This window comes from Salmo trutta, chromosome 22 (genome assembly GCF_901001165.1).
Source record: "Salmo trutta chromosome 22, fSalTru1.1, whole genome shotgun sequence".
Taxonomy (NCBI): domain Eukaryota; kingdom Metazoa; phylum Chordata; class Actinopteri; order Salmoniformes; family Salmonidae; genus Salmo; species Salmo trutta.
The window spans coordinates 43,959,048-43,981,011 of NC_042978.1; the positions used below are offsets into that span (position 1 = coordinate 43,959,048).

At 40.0% G+C, this 21,964-nt stretch overlaps 1 protein-coding gene and 1 long non-coding RNA gene across 3 annotated transcripts in view; one reads left to right on the forward strand and one right to left on the reverse strand.

Moving 5' to 3' along the window:
• LOC115158772 (coagulation factor XIII B chain) overlaps positions 1 to 15,920 on the forward strand; it is a 59,158-nt gene extending 43,238 nt beyond the window's left edge. The window contains exons 10-16 of one of the 2 annotated variants that reach the window (XM_029708076.1): positions 7,968 to 8,159; positions 8,479 to 8,664; positions 9,416 to 9,589; positions 10,063 to 10,233; positions 10,367 to 10,572; positions 10,852 to 10,888; positions 15,321 to 15,920. In XM_029708076.1, the coding sequence (XP_029563936.1) occupies positions 7,968 to 8,159; positions 8,479 to 8,664; positions 9,416 to 9,589; positions 10,063 to 10,233; positions 10,367 to 10,572; positions 10,852 to 10,872 (950 nt within the window). In that variant the 3' untranslated portion in view covers positions 10,873 to 10,888; positions 15,321 to 15,920. Of the gene's footprint in view, positions 1 to 7,967; positions 8,160 to 8,478; positions 8,665 to 9,415; positions 9,590 to 10,062; positions 10,234 to 10,366; positions 10,573 to 10,848; positions 10,889 to 15,320 lie in introns of both variants that reach the window. The other variant, XM_029708077.1, reaches the window with a different exon arrangement.
• Positions 1 to 21,964, reverse strand: part of LOC115158776 (uncharacterized) — a 95,762-nt gene that overhangs the window by 622 nt on the left and 73,176 nt on the right. The window lies entirely within an intron of this gene.

Sequence of the window (21,964 nt, forward strand, 5' to 3'; positions counted from 1 at the left end):
GTAAAGTATAGTATAGTATATATATTTATTTTTATTTGTTTTGTTCCTTTTTGGGGGGGTTTGACAGGACAAAAAGACACAAACCAACAGACATTCCACAAATACGCATGCATCCTCCCACCTACTCCCCTCCACAGGACCTTACTGGAGTACATACAGTGTCAAAGTAGTGATTTTAAGCTGTCAAGAGTTTTATTCCAATTGTCAATATTGTCTGATTTTGCATCATGCAGTTGAGAGATCGACAGTTCAAGTTGAGCTATGTCTTTGAATGAAGAAATTGCTGACGTGGCAGTGTGTGTGGTGCTTGCCATTGTAAGGCAACCATTCTCTTGGCTGCTGTTAGGCCAGCAAGCCAAATCCTTCTTTGCCTGTATATTAGGTTCAGTCATCATTAAGCAGAAGCACACTGGAAAGACAATAGTATAGTATATACAGTATAGTTCAACATACTACAATTTGTAATTATTTTAATATTTTTTTATTAATTTCCCCTTTATTTAACCAGGTAGGCCAGTTGAGAACAAGTTCTCATTTACAACTGCCACCTGGCCAAGATAAAGCAAAGCAGTGCGACAAAAACAACAACACAGATTTACACATAAACAAATGTACAGTCAATTACACAATAGAACAATCTTTGTACAGTGTGTGCAAATGTAGAAGAGTAGGGAGGTAAGGCAATAAATAGGCCATAGAGGCAAAATAATTACAATTTCGCATTAACACTGGAGTGACAGATGTGCAGATGATTATGTGCAAGAAGAGACACTGGGGTGCAATAGAGCAAGAGGATAAATAACAATATGGGGATGAGGTAGTTGGGTGTGCTATTTACAGATTTGCTGTATATAGGTACAGTGATCTGTAAGCTTCTCTAACAGCTGATGCTTAAAGTTAGAGAGGGAGATGACCAGTGAAATATACCTGCTGGAGCGCCTGGGTGTTGCTATGGTGACAAGTGAGGGTATTTTTCAGCAGGGTACTGTGGAAGGACTCCAGATTACCTGAGTTTTACAAAGAGAAAAGGTAAAAAGAGAAAGGGGTTGAAGACGTGGTCTGGAAGTTTGTTAATATATAGAACGAGCTTGGGGTTACAGGTAGTCATATAGAACGAGCTTGGGGTTATAGGTGGTCATATAGAACAAGCTTGGGGTTACAGGTGGTCATATAGAACGATCTTGGGGTTACAGGTGGTCATATAGAACGAGCTTGGGGTTACAGGTGGTCATATAGAACGATCTTGGGGTTACAGGTGGTCATATAGAACGAGCTTGGGGTTACAGGTAGTCATATAGAACGAGCTTGGGGTAACAGGTGGTCATATAGAACAAGCTTGGGGTTACAGGTGGTCATATAGAATGATCTTGGGGTTACAGGTGGTCATATAGAACGAGCTTGGGGTTACAGGTGGTCATATAGAACGAGCTTGGGGTTACAGGTGGTCATATAGAACGAGCTTGGGGTTACAGGTGGTCATATAGAACAAGCTTGGGGTAACAGGTGGTCATATAGAACGAGCTTGGGGTTACAGGTGGTCATATAGAACGAGCTTGGGGTTACAGGTAGTCATATAGAACGAGCTTGGGGTTACAGGTGGTCATATAGAACAAGCTTGGGGTTACAGGTGGTCATATAGTACGAGCTTGGGGTTACAGGTGGTCATATAGTACGAGCTTGGGGTTACAGGTGGTCATATAGAACGAGCTTGGGGTTACAGGTGGTCATATAGAACGAGCTTGGGGTTACAGGTGGTCATATAGAACGAGCTTGGGGTTACAGGTGGTCATATAGAACGAGCTTGGGGTTACAGGTGGTCATATAGAACAAGCTTGGGGTTACAGGTGGTCATATCGAACAAGCTTGGGGTTACAGGTGGTCATATAGAACAAGCTTGGGGTTACAGGTGGTCATATCGAACAAGCTTGGGGTTACAGGTGGTCATATAGAACAAGCTTGGGGTTACAGGTGGTCATATAGAACAAGCTTGGGGTTACAGGTGGTCATATAGAACGAGCTTGGGGTTACAGGTGGTCATATAGTACGAGCTTGGGGTTACAGGTGGTCATATAGTACGAGCTTGGGGTTACAGGTGGTCATATAGAACGAGCTTGGGGTTACAGGTGGTCATATAGAACGAGCTTGGGGTTACAGGTGGTCATATAGAACGAGCTTGGGGTTACAGGTGGTCATATAGAACGAGCTTGGGGTTACAGGTGGTCATATAGAACGAGCTTGGGGTTACAGGTGGTCATATAGAACGAGCTTGGGGTTACAGGTAGTCATATAGAACGAGCTTGGGGTTACAGGTGGTCATATAGAACGAGCTTGGGGTTACAGGTGGTCATATAGAACGAGCTTGGGGTTACAGGTGGTCATATAGAACGAGCTTGGGGTTACAGGTGGTCATATAGAACAAGCTTGGGGTTACAGGTGGTCATATAGTACGAGCTTGGGGTTACAGGTGGTCATATAGAACGAGCTTGGGGTTACAGGTGGTCATATAGAACGAGCTTGGGGTTACAGGTGGTCATATAGAATGAGCTTGGGGTTACAGGTGGTCATATAGAACGAGCTTGGGGTTACAGGTGGTCATATAGAACGAGCTTGGGGTTACAGGTGGTCATATAGAACGAGCTTGGGGTTACAGGTGGTCATATAGAACGAGCTTGGGGTTACAGGTGGTCATATAGAACGAGCTTGGGGTTACAGGTGGTCATATAGTACGAGCTTGGGGTTACAGGTGGTCATATAGAACGAGCTTGGGGTTACAGGTGGTCATATAGAACGAGCTTGGGGTTACAGGTGGTCATATAGAACGAGCTTGGGGTTACAGGTGGTCATATAGAACGAGCTTGGGGTTACAGGTGGTCATATAGAACGAGCTTGGGGTTACAGGTGGTCATATAGAACGAGCTTGGGGTTACAGGTGGTCATATAGAACGAGCTTGGGGTTACAGGTGGTCATATAGAACGAGCTTGGGGTTACAGGTGGTCATATAGTACGAGCTTGGGGTTACAGGTGGTCATATAGAACGAGCTTGGGGTTACAGGTGGTCATATAGAACGAGCTTGGGGTTACAGGTGGTCATATAGTACGAGCTTGGGGTTACAGGTGGTCATATAGAACGAGCTTGGGGTTACAGGTGGTCATATAGAACGAGCTTGGGGTTACAGGTGGTTGGATGTAGCCTGAAGACCACAGAGTATCTTTCAGGTCATATAGTTCTGACAATATACTGTGGCAGAGCCAGTGTGAAATTTCCCTTTAAGGTGTGACCAGGCCCTCTAGTGTTCTGGGCCTGTAACTGTATGTTGTTTTCCACAGCTGTGCTGAAATACTGTAGTAGCTAGTTAACCTGGTAGACACCATCTGAGGTCCTTCTGCTGCTGAGCAATATCTTTATTTTTCTAGGGATTTATAGCATTATATTTTTCATGTGGCGCACATATATACGTGGCAAAATAAATGAGGTTATATTCAACCAAAAATGAAACCTTTTATAATACAAAGCAAAGGCTATAGCAACACAAAATGTCTTGGAAAGAATAATATGCCCATTGCAAGGAGTGATAACACAGCAGTCCAATTACTGCATGTCCATGTGTGGGTGGGCACTTCACCCACCCAAAGTCTTTTTATATTGAGCATTTTCACAAGAACACTGTGATAGTTCCTGTGATTCTACTGCAATAGATTGAAATCAATATTTTTGAATATTCCAGTATTTTGGGTCAGTCCCCCTGGACAGAGGTCCTCTTCAGTGCTCCCTGGGGGCTGGAACTCTGTAGACAAACATTAACTTTGGGATAGACACTATTTATGTTCTACTCCTTCCATTTTTACTGCATCTACCATTTGATCAACATGAAATCATCTCTGACTCTGCTGTGTCTGGTGGTATGGGTGAATGTGGATGCTTCATCAGCTCAGACTGGTAAGGATGTGTTTTCCTTCACTTTCTCACATGCTTCTAGTTCCCACATTGTGTTAGTATCCACTAATTGCTCTGTACAAAGTGGGATACCATAACTGATGTGTTCGCTTTGCTACTTTTATCAAATGCTGCACAACAAAATTAAATCAATTTTTTTTATCACATGCGGCGAATACAACAGGCTTAGACCTTACCGTGAAATGCTTACTTACGAGCCCTTAACCAACAATGCAGAGTTATGTGCTAAATAAACTAAAGGAAAAATAAGTACACAAAAAAATAACAATGAAGAGGCTATAAACAAGGGGTGCCGATACCGAGTCAATGTGTAGGGGTACGGGGTAGGTGAGGTAATGAAGGTAATATTGACATGTACTGTAGGTAGGGGTCAAGTGACTATGATAATAAACAGAGTAGCAGCAGCGTACGTGAACAGTGTGAAGGAATGTGTGTGTGATGAAAATATGCATGTGTGTGTGTGTGTGTGTGTGTGTGTGTGTGTGTGTGTGTGTGTGTGTGTGTGTGTGTGTGTGTGTGTGTGTGTGTGTGTGTGTGTGTGTGTGTGTGTGTGTGTGTGTGTTGGAGTGTCATTGTAGTATGTGTGAGTGTGTGGCTATATTCCAGTGAGTTTACATCGAGAGCCTGTGCAAGAGAGTCAGTTCAAATACATCAGTTTAAATAATAATAAAATAAGGGGGTCAATGCAAATAGTCTTCGTAGCCATTTCATTAACAATTCAGTGGTCTTATGGCTTGGGGGTAGAAGCTGTTAAAGGAGCCTTTTGGTCCTAGAATTGTCGCTCCAGTACCGCTTGCTGTGCGGTAGCAGAGAGAAAAGTCAATGACTTGGGTGGCAGGAGTCATTGACAATTTTTAGGGCCTTCCTCTGACACCGCCTGGTATAGAGGTCCTGGATGTCAGGGAGCTAAGCTCCAGTGATGTACGAGGCCATACGTACTACCCTCTGTAGCACCTTGCGGTCGGATGCCTAGTAGTTGCCATACCAAGTGGTGATGAAACCAGGCAGGATGCTCTCGATGGAGCTGCTGTTTAACGTTTTTGAGGATCTGAGGTCCCATGCCAAATCTGTTCAGCCTCCAGAGCCCTACTCACAACTTTTTTTGTGTTTGGACCATGATAGGTTCTTAGTGGTGTGGACGCCAATGAACTTGAAGCTCTTGACCTCCACTCCAGTCCCATCGATGTGAATGGGACGTGCTCGGCACTCCTTCTCCTGTTGTTCACAATAAGCTTGTTTGTCTTGCTCACATTGACGTAGAGGGCGTTGTCCTGGCACCACACTGCCAGATTGCTGACCTCCTTCCTATAGGCTGTCTCATCATCGTCGGTGATCAGGCCTTCCTTCACTTTCTCACATGCTTCTAGTGACCACAATGGTATGAAGATACAAACGTCAGTATCGGTCAGCTAATACAGGCAGCAATGGCCAGGACCTTCCCTGAATACAGGATTAGTAAAGGTACTTTTATAACCTCACGCATGTCTTCCTAGAGCCCAAGGATTTCTGTGGACCACCTCCACATCTCATGAACGGAGACACAATGGGCCATAACAGAGAACGTTACAGAAACGGAGAATCAGTTCATTATGAATGCCAGAAATACTACATCCTTGATCCCCCTTCAGCGTACAAGACGTGTCGAGACGGGATCTGGACAGGACTGATAACCTGCCTGAGTAAGTAGCCGTATAAAATAACATCGGCACTCCTTCTCCTGTTGTTCACAATAAGCTTGTTTGTCTTGCTCACATTGACGTAGAGGGCGTTGTCCTGGCACCACACTGCCAGATTGCTGACCTCCTTCCTATAGGCTGTCTCATCATCGTCGGTGATCAGGCCTACCAACATGTGTCGTCGGCATACTTAATGATGGTGTTGGAGTTACGCGTGGCCACACAGTCTTGGGTGAATAGGGAGTACATGAGGGGACTAAGCACGCACCCCTGAGGGCGAACCATCAGGAAGTCCAGGACCCAATTGCACAGGGCAGGTTGAGACCCAGGGCCTCAAGCCTAATGATGAGCTTGGAGGGTACTATGGTGTTGAATGCTGAGCTGTAGTCAATGAACAGCATTCATACATAGGCATTCCTCTTGTTCAGATGGGATAGGGCAGTGTGCAGTGTGATGGCGATTGCATCTTCTGTGGACCTATTGGGGCGGTAAGGTGACAGGTAAGGTGGAGGTGATATGATCCCTGACTAGTTTCTCAAAGCACTTCATGTTGACAGAAGTAAGTGCTACGGGGCGATAGTCATTTAGCTCAGTTACCTTTGCCTTCTTGGGTAAAGGATCAATAGTGGCCTTCTTGAAGCATGTTGGAACAGCAGACTGAGATAGAGAGAGATTGAATATGTCTGTAAACACATCAGCCAGTTGGTCTGTGCATGCTCTGAGGACGCTGCTAGGGATACCGTCTGAGCCAGCAGCCTTGCAAGGGATAACTCATTTAAATGTCTAACTCACATCGGCCATGGAGAAGAAGAACACACAGTCCTTGGGAGTAGGCCGCGTCGGTGGCACTGTATTACCCTCAAGCGGACAAAGAAGGTGCTGAGTTTGTCTGGAAGCAAGACGTCGGTGTCCGTGAAGTGGCTGGTTTTCTTTTTGTAGTCTGTGATTGTCTGTAGACCCAGCCACATATGTCTCATGTCTGAGCCATTGATTTGCAACTCCACTCTGTCCTTATACCGACATTTCGCTATCATGCTGAAACAGGAATGGGCCTACCCCAAACTGTTGCCACAAATTTGGAAGCACAGAATCGTCTAGAATGTAATTGTATGCTGTAGCATTAATATTTCCCTTCACTGGAACAAAAGGGACCTAGCTCAAACCATGAAAAACAGCCCCAAACCATTATTGTTCCTCCACCAAACTTTAAAGTTGCAGCTATGTATTGGGGCAGGTTGTGTTATCTTGGAATCCGCCAAACCTAGATACGTCCTTACATTTACATTTAAGTCATTTAGCAGACGCTCTTATCCAGAGCGACTTACAAATTGGTGCATTCACCTTATGATATCCAGTGGAACAACCACTTTACAATAGTTCATCTAAATCTTTTAAGGGGGTGGGGGGGGGTTAGAAGGATTACTTTATCCTATCCCAGGTATTCCTTAAAGAGGTGGGGTTTCGGGTGTCTCCGGAAGGTGGTGATTGACTCCGCTGTCCTGGCGTCGTGAGGGAGCTTGTTCCCAGAGCAGCGAACAGTTTTGACTGGGCTGAGCGGGAACTGTGCTTCCTCAGAGGTAGGGAGGCGAGCAGGCCAGAGGTGGATGAACGCAGTGCCCTTGTTTGGGTGTAGGGCCTGATCAGAGCCTGAAGGTACGGAGGTGACGTTCCCCTCACAGCTCCGTAGGCAAGCACCATGGTCTTGTAGCGGATGCGAGCTTCAACTGGAAGCCAGTGGAGAGAGCGGAGGAGCGGGGTGACGTGAGAGAACTTGGGAAGACTACCAGATGGTGAAACGTGATTCTTGACTCCTGAGAACGCATTTCCACTGCTCCAGAGTCCAATGGCGGTACATGGTGATCTTAGGCTTGTGTGCGGCTGCTCGGCCAAGGAAACCCATTTCATGAAGCTCCGGACGAAAAGTTATTGTGCTGACATTGCTTCCAGAGGCAGTTTGGAACTGAGTGTTGATAACATGCCAAGAGGACGGAATGTGGTCATCTTCTACAGATTGTGAACGTATGTTCATACTGGAGAGTATATTGTAGTATGATATATTGAGAGTGTATTGGTTTACAGTATACATAGTTGAATCACTGTGTATTACTGTACAGGTCAAGAGAAAAAGGAAAGGGGGATACCTAGACAGTTACGGTATGATTCATGCTAACACTAAACATCTCTATCATTGTAGTGATAACATGTGTTGATCGCTGCTACCGCTGGCAGCAGGGTCAATTTGCAGGAACTCAGTGTTACAGCTGTAGAACTGGATTTAAAACCATGTATGTGTCACATTGTGTTCTATAATGTTTCATGTCCTTGTTTCCCCCAGAAATAGAGGGAGCATGTATCAACCCAACTGTGATGAATGGATTCATAGTTCAGTCAAATGAGAGGAATGTTGATCCCAGGAATAGCAAGATATACTATTCCTGCAATGTAGGGTTCAAACCCTCTACCGGGGGTTGGTGGGGTGAAGCCACATGTACTGAGGGAACATGGTCTGGAATATTACAGTGTATTGGTAAGAAAACAGATCCTCTAGATATTACCTCTTTACAAAATAGATCAAGAACAGTAGAATGCATTTCCCTCTGACTTCGCTGGATTTATCTTAAACTCAATCTAAATGCTCTGTCTCTCTAGATTTTTTCACTTGATTTTAATTGTCTGCAGTGGCCAGTCATCCTTGCTGTATGTTTACTATATGTTTGAATAGTTTGGAGAAAAGGCCCCAGAAGCCCATATGATATTATGTAATTACATAGGTAGTAGTTCTGTGTTTGTACTGTGTGTATGTTTTCTACCCACTAATCTTTCATCAATATTTTCTTCTCTTGAAGCGCAAGGCGTTATATGTGATCCTCCACCTAAAGTTGAAAATGCAATTGTTAAAATCCCCTATCAAAATAAATATATAGAGGGATTTGAAGTGAATTATGAATGTCGCAAGTCCTTTGAAATAGAGGGACTTAAAAAACTTACTTGTGAAAATGGGAGTTGGACAACTTCACCACCAACATGCAAACGTAAGTATTGATAACTGTTTGAAACTGATGCAGTAATTCAGTTTTGAGTTACTCTACTATGAACAGCACCTATTCAAACAGGAAAAAAATTATATTTAAATATTCATTGAGATAAAGTTCCTTATCATATAACACCCTTTTTCTCCCCTCACACAATCAGGAATCCTTGTTTAGGCTTTGCTTGGTATTACAGAAATATCAAATCAAATCAAATTTACATTTACATTTACATTTAGACATTTACATTAGACAAATTTATTTATATAGCCCTTCGTACATCAGCTGAAATCTCAAAGTGCTGTACAGAAACCCAGCCTAAAACCCCAAACAGCAAGCAATGCATGTGAAAGAAGCACGGTGGCTAGGAAAAACTCCCTAGGAAAAACTCCCTAGAAAGGCAAAAAACCTAGGAAGAAACCTAGAGAGGAACCAGGCTATGAGGGGTGGCCAGTCCTCTTCTGGCTGTGCCGGGTGGAGATTATAACAGAACATGGTCAAGATGTTAAAATGTATCAATCTCTGATTTATAGTTTGCTGTTTTTTGCTACAATGCAATATAGTGTAGTATTCCTAGATATGATCATGGATGAGTTTCAGTGCATATTTACAGTATATATCACAAATTACCCCAGTTAAATTCTCTGAATATGCTGTACATTGGCTATTGACTATGGTTCTAACCATACATCCGTTCACTGCCACTTTTGTGTCTCTGGTACTTAATTGTAATTTGGTAGTTCTTCACCTACAGAGTACTGTGGTAAGCCTGAGGGCACAGGGAAAAAAATTCTGATTCTTGACCAAGTGCAAAAGAGATACGAAAATGGGAACCAAATAGATTATATATGCATTAGCCCATACAAAGGCCCTGGAGGAAAAGCAACTTGCCAGAATCGAGAATGGCTAATGCCAGTTGAATGTAAAGGTAAGTCTTAAGTCTACGGTACTGTATTATCATGGTGCTATATTATCCTAGTACTGTATTATGTTACTGAATCATGGTATAGTATTATCATGGTATTATCATGGTACTGTACTATATTATCATGGTGCTGTATTATCATGGTACTGTATTATCATTGTACAGTAGTGTAATATAATGGTATTATATTATCATGGTATTGTACTGTATTATCATTGTACGGTACTGTATTATCATGGTACTATATTATGTTACTGAATCATGGTACTGTATTATCATGGTATTGTATTATCATGCTACTGTATCATGGTACTGTGTTAACATGGCACTATCATGATTATGCTACTGTATTACCATGGTATTGTATTATCCTGGTACTGTATTTTCATGGTATTGTATTATCCTGGTACTGTATCATTGTAATGTATTTTCATAGTATTATATTATGATTTCTATCTATTCCCTATTTAATCTAGCAAGCTGTCCTGATCCCCCTAGTATTGAAAATGGAGATTTCATCAATGAAAAGAGAGATGATGAAGGTATTACAGAGGTGTACTACCAATGCAGCAGACGGTATACACTGAGTTTCACAGGCAGCATCAGATGTCAGAATGGAATATGGCCGAGCCCTCCAAAGTGTTTACGTAAGTACATTATTTTAAACTGGTCTGAAAATGGTGTCATATCTACATGTCAAGTGTATGTGAGTATATAAATGTATGAATATGTACTGTACACTAAGGGAATAAAATAATTACTGGGTTTCATTTCCATCAGGACCTTGTGAGATTTCCACTTTTGATGCAGAGTACAATCTCAAGAATTTACCCAAGAAATATTATACTGCGCACGGTGAAAAAAAGACTCTTCAGTGCAAAGAGGGATATTACCATAAATACAAAATATTGGGATGGAATATAGTAGAAATTGAGGTGAAGTGTGATGATGGAGAGATGCAGTATGGAGAACACAAACCTATATGTAAGTTCATGTCATGTAAAGGAACACCCATCAGTGTAAGATAGTCATTCTCTCAACATTAACAGGTTAACATCATCTAATATATGGAATACATAAGTCCAGAATGCCCTGTGAGCTATCTACTGTAAATTAATACAATAGAAATGGATTGTATTTTCTCATTTTGATTGAAACCTTATTTTATGAAAATCAATCAACCTGTTTGATAATATTCAATGAGGCCACAATGTGTAACCTTCTGACTGTATAACCAAAATCATTTGTTCTTTGCTTTTTAGGTAGCCATCTTGATTCATAGGTAGATGATGAACATAATGGGTGAGTTAAATTAACAAGGAGAATGGCATGTCTTATAATCACACAAACCTGTAGACAGAGTGAAGGCAGAGCAAGTTCCTGAAGTCAAGTATTATAAACAGTATTATATCAAATCAAATCAAATTTATTTATATAGCCCTTCGTATATCAGCTGAAATCTCAAAGTGCTGTACAGAAACCCAGCCTAAAACCCCAAACAGCAAGCAATGCATGTGAAAGAGGCACGGTGGCTAGGACAAACTCCCTAGGAAAAACTCCCTAGAAAGGCCAAAAACCTAGGAAGAAACCTAGAGAGGAACCAGGCTATGAGGGGTGGCCAGTCCTCTTCTGGCTGTGCCGGGTGGATATTATAACAGAACATGGTCAAGATGTTAAAATGTTCATAAATGACCAGCATGGTCAAATAATAATAATCATTGTAGTTGTCGAGGGTGCAACAAGCACGTCCGGTGAACAGGTCAGGGTTCCGTAGCCGCAGGCAGAACAGTTGAAACTGGAGCAGCAGCACGGCCAGGTGGACTGGGGACAGCAAGGAGTCATCATGCCAGGTAGTCCCGAGGCATGGTCCTAGGGCTCAGGTCCTCCGAGAGAAAGAAAGAAAGAGAGAAAGAGAGAATTAGAGAGAGCATATTTAAATTCACACAGGACACCGGATAAGACAAGAGAATACTCCAGATGAAACAGACTGACCCCAGCCCCCCGGCACATAAACTACTGCAGCATGAATACTGGAGGCTGAGACAGGAGGGATCAGAAGACACTGTGGCCCCATCCGATGATACCCCCGGACAGGGCCAAACAGGCAGGATATAACCCCACCCACTTTGCCAAAGCACAGCCCCCACACCACTAGAGGGATGTCTACAACCACCAACTTACCGTCCTAAGACAAGGCAGAGTATAGCCCACAAAGATCTCCGCCATGGCACAATCCAAGGGGGGGCGCCAACCCAGACAGGAAGACCACGTCAGTGACTCAACCCACTCAAGTGACGCTCCCCTCCCATGGACGGCATGGAAGAACACCAGTAAGCCAGTGACTCAGCCCCTGTAATAGGGTTAGAGGCAGAGAATCCCAGTGGAAAGAGGGGAACCGGCAAGGCAGAGACAGCAAGGGCGGTTCGTTGCTCCAGCCTTTCCATTCACCTAAACAGTACTATAAAGAGTGTGATGAACAGTATTATAAACAACACTATAAACAGTTCTATAAACAGTACGATGAACAGTGTGATAAACAGTATTATAAACAGTATTATAAACAGTACTATAAACAGTAATATAAACAGCAATATAAACAGCAATATAAACAGCAATACTTAACAGTATGATAAACAGTGTGATAAACGGTATTATAAACAGTATTATAAACAGTATGATAAACAGTGTGATAAACAGTATTATGAACAGTGTGATGAATAGTGTGATAAACGGTATTATAAACAGTATTATAAACAGTAATATAAACAGTAATATAAACAGTGTGATAAATAGTATTATAAAAAGTATTATAAACAATATGATAAACAGTCTGATAAATAGTATTATAAACAGTATGATAAACAGTAATATAAACAGTTGTATAAACAGTACTATAAAAGGTATTATAAACAGTAATATAAACAGTAATATAAACAGTGTGATAAACAGTACTATGAACAGTGTGATGAACAGTGTTATAAACGGTATTATAAACAGTGTGATAAACAGTTGTATAAACAGTACTATAAAAGGTATTATAAACAGTACTATAAACAACACTATAAACAGTATTATAAACAACACTTTAAACAGTATTATAAACAGTATGATAAACAGTATTATAAACAGTGTGATAAACAGTGTGATAAACAGTATTATAAACAGTATGATAAACAGTATGATAAACAGTGTGATAAAAACAGTTCTATAAACAGTACGATGAACATCAATATAAACAGTACTGCAAACAGTATTAAAAACAGTACTGTAAACAGTAATGTAAACAGCAATATAAACAGCAATATAAACAGTATTATAAACAGTATGATAAACAGTATGATAAACAGTATGATAAACAGTATGATAAACAGTGTGATGAATAGTGTTATAAACAGTAATATAAACAGTGTGATAAACAGTATTATAAACAGTATTATAAACAGTATGATAAACAGTATGATAAACAGTGTGATAAACAGTGTGATGAATAGTGTGATAAACAGTTGTATTGTCACGGCTGTCGTGTCTTTGGCTATGCCGGATTAAGTGATATGACATGCTAACCTATAAAATCCTTTCTCTGTAATTAATATTACCTGATTAAGCTAATCATGTAAATGTAATTAACTAGAAAGTCGGGACACCACGGAAGAACGTTTATAGAGCCGTTATCTTCCGAATAAACTCTTAAAATACTTAGTCATATCGATAGCAGTCAATATTAACCCTTATCTTATTTTCAGTCTCATAATGAAAGTTGTAAATTCTTGGCTATCTTCACGAACCCTGGCTAACAAGTTAAATCAGCAATACAAAATTGGGTTTAATTATTTATTTACTAAATACCTAAACTAATCACACAGAATTACAAATACACCGAATACAAATGATGTCATACATGATGGCTGGTTACACAAAGGAAAGGGGGTTGGGCTTGAATGAAAGAACGGGAAGATTTAGGAACAAACAAACAGCAGCTATGCTATCGTAAATACATTATCTTATGCATTCTAAATTACCGCCCATTTGGAAAAGGAAAATGCAATACATATTTACTCTGAGCTGCGGTTTGGTAGATTGGTCGTGGATGCTGGCCGGGTTGGCCAACAGATCTTCCTGCCCTCGGAAGAATGTCTCTGGTGGTAAATTGGATAAGTGGTGGTATCTTCGTCTGGTTGTTAGACTGGATCCGTCGTCCGTCCTTTCCTAGCCCACGTCTACAGCGGCCGCTGCTAACTCAACGGCTAGGAAGTATCACTTCTGTAGTGAATAAGCTCAAAGTTCATACCATTCGCCACCAAAGCTCACGCCGAGGTTGGCTTAGTTCTGTACTTGACATGTGTGGGCACTTTCCTTATGAAAAGCCAAATCTCTCATTTGGAAGCTAAAATTACATTTAATCTCTTAACAAACAATTTCAATATCAAACATTTCAATTGCATAACAATTCCATGTTACTCTGATAACTAGAGGGTGTATACTTTCTCAGGTACAGTTTATGTCGTCCTGTCATCAGTCATAATGTCTCAGATGACAACCGAACTGACATACATACTCATTACGTTCCCAAGCATATTTCCAACTGGTTTTATACCAAAATATGGTTCCTTTTCCCCATTTGTTTGATGTTCCCAGACTCTCTATATTTAACACAGGCTATTCAAGTCCTTCAGTAGGGTCAGAGAGGGGAAGGGAGAAAGGTATTTATGGGGGCGGGGGGTCATAAACCTTACCCACAGGCCAACGTCATGACACGGCTGTCTTCAGAAATGGACCAAAATGCAGCAGAGTTAGTATTCATCCTTCAATTTAATTAGAACGAACACTATACAAGAACAAAAACAAGGAAACTGACAGCCAACAGTCCTGTCAGGTGCAACCACACTAAACAAGAAACAACGATCGGTGGCAGCTAATAGGGCGGCGACGACGACCGCCGAGCGCCGCCCGACCTAGGAGGGGCGCCACCTTCGTTAGATACTGTGACATGTATAAACAGTACTATAAAAGGTACTATAAACAGTATATAAACAGTGTGATAAACAGTACAATAAACAGTATTGTAAATAGTATTATAAACAGTGTGATAAACAGTATTAGAAACAGTTATATAGTATATTAACAGTTATGAACAGTATAATAAACAGTAGTATAAACAGTGTTATTAACAGTACTATAATCCGTATTATAATCAATATTATGAACAGTAGTGATGGCTTATCAGTGAAGCATAACAGAAACATGGAGTATACATCACATCAAGCAGGAGTCATTTCTCTAATCATTAACACACAGTGAAGGTCACATGGTTAACACTGTCTACTCTCCTCTATAGTAGGAGTGATCAGCAGTATACTCCACAGACTCTGATCTATAGTAGGAGTGATCAGCAGTATTAATCCACAGATTCTGATCTATAGTAGTAGTGATCAGCAGTATTACTCCACAGACTCTGATCTATAGTAGTAGTGATCAGCAGTATTACTCCAGACTCTGATCTATAGTAGTAGTGATCAGCAGTATTAATCCACAGACTCTGATCTATAGTAGTAGTGATCAGCAGTATTACTCCACAGACTCTGATCTATAGTAGTAGTGATCAGCAGTATTAATCCACAGACTCTGATCTATAGTAGTAGTGATCAGTAGTATTAATCCACAGACTCTGATCTGTAGTAGTAATCAGCAGTATTACTCAACATACTGATCCTACCATGTGATTTAATTCCTACAGATATTCTACAGAGTGATGTCATGATGTTTCCTCCATCAATGCAAGAATCCTTACAAAGCCGCCTTATATGCAAGGATAAGATCTATTTGCTTTTGTGGTTTCTTTGTCGCTTGTTTAATTTAGGTTTAGAAAAAATGTGAGCCATCCAGTAATGGAATACATGTAGTGTCTTTTTTCAACATTTGACATTGTATCACCGTTGTAACAAAATATCAGTCTCAGCTTCACTATAATAACAGTACAGCTATCTAAAGCTAGACTAAAATGGTACATTTGTTATATTAGTACAAAGAGATGTGATTGTGTGAACATCCTATCAAGTTTATAAATTGCCTTGCTGGGCTGATGAGACAGTGGATTGCGCAGTCAGATAGAACAGGAATTAGGCATTTTAACATCATAGATTTAGCCAGGTGGTAGCTTGTGGAATAGACACTGACTGGAATGCGGTTTTAACCAATCATTATTCAGGATTAGACCAACACGCTGTATAATGTGTAAATATCCTGCTGTTTCTCCCAGCTGTGTGATTCATTATCTGAAGGTTTAATATAAATGAACAACTGATGTTATGATTGTGATTGACCTCATCAAGGAAGACAATTAAAGTGAGGAAAAGAGATGACACGTTGTCTCCATGAGTCTTACAAGGCTACAGTACAACAGAATAAGATGATTTACAGATGTTATCCTAACAAATACACATATTAAAGATGACTGAAGCTCTTTCTCAGATCAGTATCACTGTTGTCATTGATCGTTCTTGTAAATCAGTTTTGTCTCTTATCATCCACCTATAGCTGCTTTCTCAGGTGAACAGTAGATCTTCTCTAGTGTCTCAGGACAGCATAAGTAATGTCTCAGTTGGTCATGTTTTATTTTATGTATTTGCTTTACGTCTTGCCTCTGGTGATCTCAGCTTCCTGGACCTGATGGCAACTGTCTGGTTGGACAAACGTATCCATGCATAATTGATTGTACAACATTAAATAAAGTGTCTCTGGTTCTCATTTACTAAGTTACTCTTTAGTTCATCTGGGAATTTTATCATCAAGTATTTTTTACGATATTGAAGCAGCCAGACAATATCTATTAAAATGTCTCTGAGGTGTTCCTTGCCATGTATTCCTGAACATTAAGGCAGGAATATTGATATCCAATTATTATATGCAAGATAATGTTTAATGTAATGTTATGAATGTTTTTGTTAGTTCATAGGCTAGTATTGGACAATCCCTGGCATGCTCCCAAGGTGTAGCAATTGTTTTGGCCCTCCCCTGTTGCCCCTGGAAAACATGGCTTTATGGGAAACAGTGATATGGCTTAATGCAACAAACAATGCCATAACCATAGACAGTTAACCAGATTTATGTAAGGCTTATGTAAGTACAGTATTTGAATCTTTTTGTGATTCAAATACTGTAAATGTTTCAATGGAGCCTATCAGCATTAAACTTTTTGATAACTGTAGCCCTCAATGTCTTTCTATCGCTAAACCTATAGTGCACATCAAAATATTGTAGATACAGTATGCCTCTATATTATGTAGATAAAACAATATTTGCAAAATAATGGAAGACCAAGTATAGTATAGTATAGTATAATTGTCACGGTTGTCGTTGGTTAAGGAGGACCAAAATGCCACAGGTATATGCATGCTTATCTTGACTTTAATAAATTCCAAAATGAACACCAAAATAACAAAAAAGAGAACGAACGATCAACAAACAGTCTGGCAAGGCACAAGGCTAAACTCAGAACAATCTCCCACAAACACACAGACAAACACACCCAACTAATATAGGACTTCCAATCCAAGGCAACACCACACAGCTGCCTTCAATTGGAAGTCCACCCCAATTAACTCAACATAGAAACAGACTACCTAGACTAAACATAGAATACATGAATCTCAAACAGTGCCCAAAAAACCCGGAATACTAATCAAATGCCCTTACTACAAAACACCACCCCTGAACCATATAAACAAATACCCTCTGCCACGTCCGACCAACTAAAATGACAATTAACCCTTATACTGGCCAGGACGTGACAATAATATAGTATATTATAATATAGTATAGTAGACCAAGTATCGTGGATATATTTCAACATATTTCAAATTAAAATCATAAAAATAAAAATGAGATCTTTGCACAAAAAAATAAAATACACTGAACTGACACATTTCCTACATTGAGCATTTTAAGAACAACGGTATGATATTTTCTGTGTCCATATCAAATCAAATGTTATTTGTTACATGCACCAAATACTACAGGTGTAGACCTACATGAAATGCTTACTTACAGCCCTTAACCAACAATACAGTTTGAAGAAAAATAAGAGTTATGAAAAATTTACTAATAAACTAAATTAAAATAAAATAAAAAGAGCACCAATAAAATAACAATAACCAGGGCTATATACAGGGGGTACCGGTACCGAGTCAATGTGCGCGTGTACATGTTAGTCAAGGTAATTGAGGCAATATGTACATGTAGGTAGGGGTAAAGTGACTCTGAATAGGTAATAAATATGTAATTTGACAACAGCTGATCAGAGGGCTTCCTGAGCGGTGCAGCGGTCCTAAGCACTGCATCTCAGTGCTTGAGGCGGCACTACAGAGACCCTGGTCCGATTTCAAGGCTGTATCACAACCGGCTGTGATAGGGAGTCACTTAGGGCGGCGCACAATTGGCCCAGCGTCGTCCGGGTTTGGCCATCATTGTAAATAGGAATTTGTTATTAACTGACTTGCCTAGTTAAATAAAAAATAAAATCAGATATGGGGATGTGCTACTGAAATCAACAGGTAGCGGGAAACAAAGCAATCTCAGGATTCAAAAAAATAATGTTCTATGGTATGTGATTTTATTTAAATCAAGTAAGGTTTTAAATGCCAGGATGTTATACTCGTTTCAGGTCTTCATTCAGTAGAATTAGATGAACACTTTTCCACAATGCATTGGAAAATGTTGGCTTCGAGTGATAGGCCCCAGTTCTCTTCAAGTAGCCAAACAACAAACTAAGCTACTTAATTGGGATGATGCAAATGTAGGCTAGGGAGTTTTTGTCCTCCTTAAAATGATCACGAGTATTGCATCGTAGGCTACATCTTTGAAAACAGTTCTGTTTTCTTATTAAAAAGTGTTTGTTGTTCTATTGGCCTTGTTCAGAGATTTTAAACTAAATACTAAACCATCTTTTGTTTGTGTCGACACCGGGTGACTCAGGATGTGGCTGCATTATTGATGTCATGTTAATCAGGAATTTTATTTTAACATGTGGATTGTTTTAGTTTTGTACGTTAGGATAGCTATTAAATTATCGAATTTATGTATCAATCCTGAGCAGTCATTCTGATCTCGTTTACAATGATCGTGCTTTAGTTAATTATATAGCTGTCCAGCAGTTCCAAATTTCTAATGCACCCGACTGTCCACATTCTCTGTTATGATGATTTAATATTTTAGAGTCAATCTAACATTTATAAATAACCTGTTCTTACCTGATTGTATTATGTTTGACGTCTTTACTTAAAATAATAAAGTAGTAGTCAAACATATTAATATTTGAGTAAAAACACAGATTTATCTGCTGTATCTGTAGTTGTGCTGAAATAGAATGTTTTTAGACGATTGTGGGTAATTAAACATTTGAAAAATGTCATGCAAAGATGGATATTACCACAAATACACACAATAGCTTCAAAGGAATACAATAAATTGAGATGGAAACGTGTCTTTCATTCATGTAAAAATCTGGGTTTAAATGAGAACGTTTGTAGGTTGATGGCTTTTGCAAATTGCAACTGGCTACATTGTTTATACACTTTCAAATAGCTACATAATGTTATGCAATGTGATACATTGATAAAGCCAGTTGGTGTAAAACAGGACATTTATTTTTTTATTTTTTTTTACCTTATAGGGACAGACGTTCCGCCAGCGAATGCCCTCACCAATATCCAATGGTAGAGCGTGGCGCGAAATACAAATACCTCAAAAATGCTATAACTTCAATTTCTCAAACATATTACTATTTTACATACATTTACATTTTAAAGACAAGACTCTCGTTAATCTAACCACATTGTCCGATTTCAAAAAGGCTTTACAGCGAAAGCAAAACATTAGATTATGTCAGGAGAGTACCCTGCCAAAAAATAATCACACAGCCATTTTCAAAGCAAGCATATATGTCACAAAAACCAAAACCACAGCTAAATGCAGCACTAACCTTTGATGATCTTCATCAGATGACACTCCTAGGACATTATGTTATACAATACATGCATGTTTTGTTCAATAGAGTTCATATTTATATCAAAAACCAGCTTTTTACATTAGCATGTGATGTTCAGAACTAGCATACCAACCGCAAACTTCCGGTGAATTTACTAAATTACTCATGATAAACGTTCACAAAAAACATAACAATTATTTTAAGAATTATAGATACAGAACTCCTTTATGCAATCGCGGTGTCAGATTTTAAAATAGCTTTTCGGCGAAAGCACATTTTGTAATATTCTGAGTACATAGCCCGGCCATCAAGGCTAGCTATTTTGACACCCACCAAGTCTGGGGCTCACCAAACTCAGAATTACTATAAGAAAAATTGGATTACCTTTGCTGTTCTTCGTCAGAATGCACTCCTAGGACTTCTACTTCAACAACAAATGTTGTTTTGTTTACAAATAATCCATAGTTATATTCAAATAGCTCTGTTTTGTTTATGCGTTCAGGTCACTATCCGAAGGGTGACGCGCGAGCGCATTTCGTGACAAAAAAATGCTAAATATTCCATTACCGTACTTAGAAGCATGTCAAACGCTGTTTAAAATCAATTTTGATGCTATTTTTCTCGTAAAATAGCGCTAATATTCTAACCGGGCAACGTTGTATTCATTCAATGGCTGAAAGAAAAAAATGGAGTAGTCTCGTGGACGCGCATCTCCAGTGTCACTGTTCCCAGCCTGACCACTCACAAATTCTCCTGCTGTTCTTCGCCCGAGACTGCAGACACCCCATTCCACTTTCTGGCGCCTTCTGAGAGCCAATGGAAGCCTTAGAAAATGTCACGTTACAGCACAGATGCTGTATTTTTGATAGAGATGCTACAGAAGGACAACAAATTGTCAGACAGGGCACTTCATGTATGGAATCTTGTCAGGTTTTGGCCTGCCATATGAGTTCTGTTATACTCACAGACACCATTCAAATAGTTTTAGAAACTGTAGAGTGTTTTCTATCCAAATCTACTAATTATATGCATATTCCAATTTCTGGGCAGGAGTAGTAACCAGATTAAATCGGGTACGTTTTTTATCCGGCCGTGAAAATACTGCCCCCTATCTAAGCTATATTCCTGTTGTCCTGGAAAACAAATGAAGGTTCTGTGGTGGCAGTGACATTTCCAAAGTGATCATTTCTACAACCTTTATTCTTTGAGCCCAAGGATGTTTGTGGGCCACTCATGACGTTATAGACTAGCTAGACTGTACAACATCCTGCAATGTGATCTTTCTCCGTAGTGGGGAGTTGTGTCCCCGAGGCTACAGATGGTCGGGAGGTTGTGAGCGGTCTGCCAGATGATGATGGTGTTATACAGTACAGTCATGAGCACCCACTCAGAGCAGGGTAACAAAACGTTGTCTAAATGGAAATGTGTCGTAGGCCTATCAAACATGGAACAGAACTGTCTACATAGGCCTATTAAACATGGAACAGAACTGTCTACATAGGCCTATCAAACATGAAACAGAACTGTCTACATAGGCCTATCAAACATGAAACAGAACTGTCTACATAGGCCTATCAAACATGGAACAGAACTGTCTACATAGACCTATCAAACATGAAACATAACTGTCTACATAGACCTATAAAACATGGAACAGAACTGTCTACATAGGCCTATCAAACATGATTCAGAACTGTCTACATAGGCCTATCAAACATGAACCAGAACTGTCTATATAGGCCTATCAAACATGAAACAAAACTGTCTACATAGGCCTATCAAACATGGAACAGAAATATCTACGAGTTGCAATAAACGGTAGGGGAATAGAATGATGAACCGCTAGCAATTATTGTAGTATCAGATGGATTAGAGATTTACCACATAGGGCCAATGCATTGTTTTTTTTTGTTTGTTTTTTTACCTTTATTTAAATAGGTAAGTCAGTATAGAAGAAATTATTATTTACAATGATGGCCTACCAAAAGGCAAAAGGCCTCCTGTGGGGACGGGGGATAAAAAAACGATAATATAAATATAGGACAAAACACACATCACGACAAGAGAGAGAAACAACACTACATAAAGAGAGACCTAAGACAACACAGCAAGGCAGCAACACATGACAACACAGCATGGTAGCAACACAACATGGTAGCAGCACAAAACATGGTACAAGCATTTATGGGCACAGACAACAACTCAAAGGGCAAGAAGGTAAAGACCCCAATACATCAAGCAAAGCAGCCACAACTGTCAGTAATAGTGTCCGTGATTGAGTCTTTGAATTAAGAGATTGAGATAAAACTGTCCAGTTTGAGTGTTTGTTGCAGCTCGTTCCAGTCGCTAGCTGCAGCGAACTGAGAAGACGAGAGACCCAAGGATGTGTGTGCTTT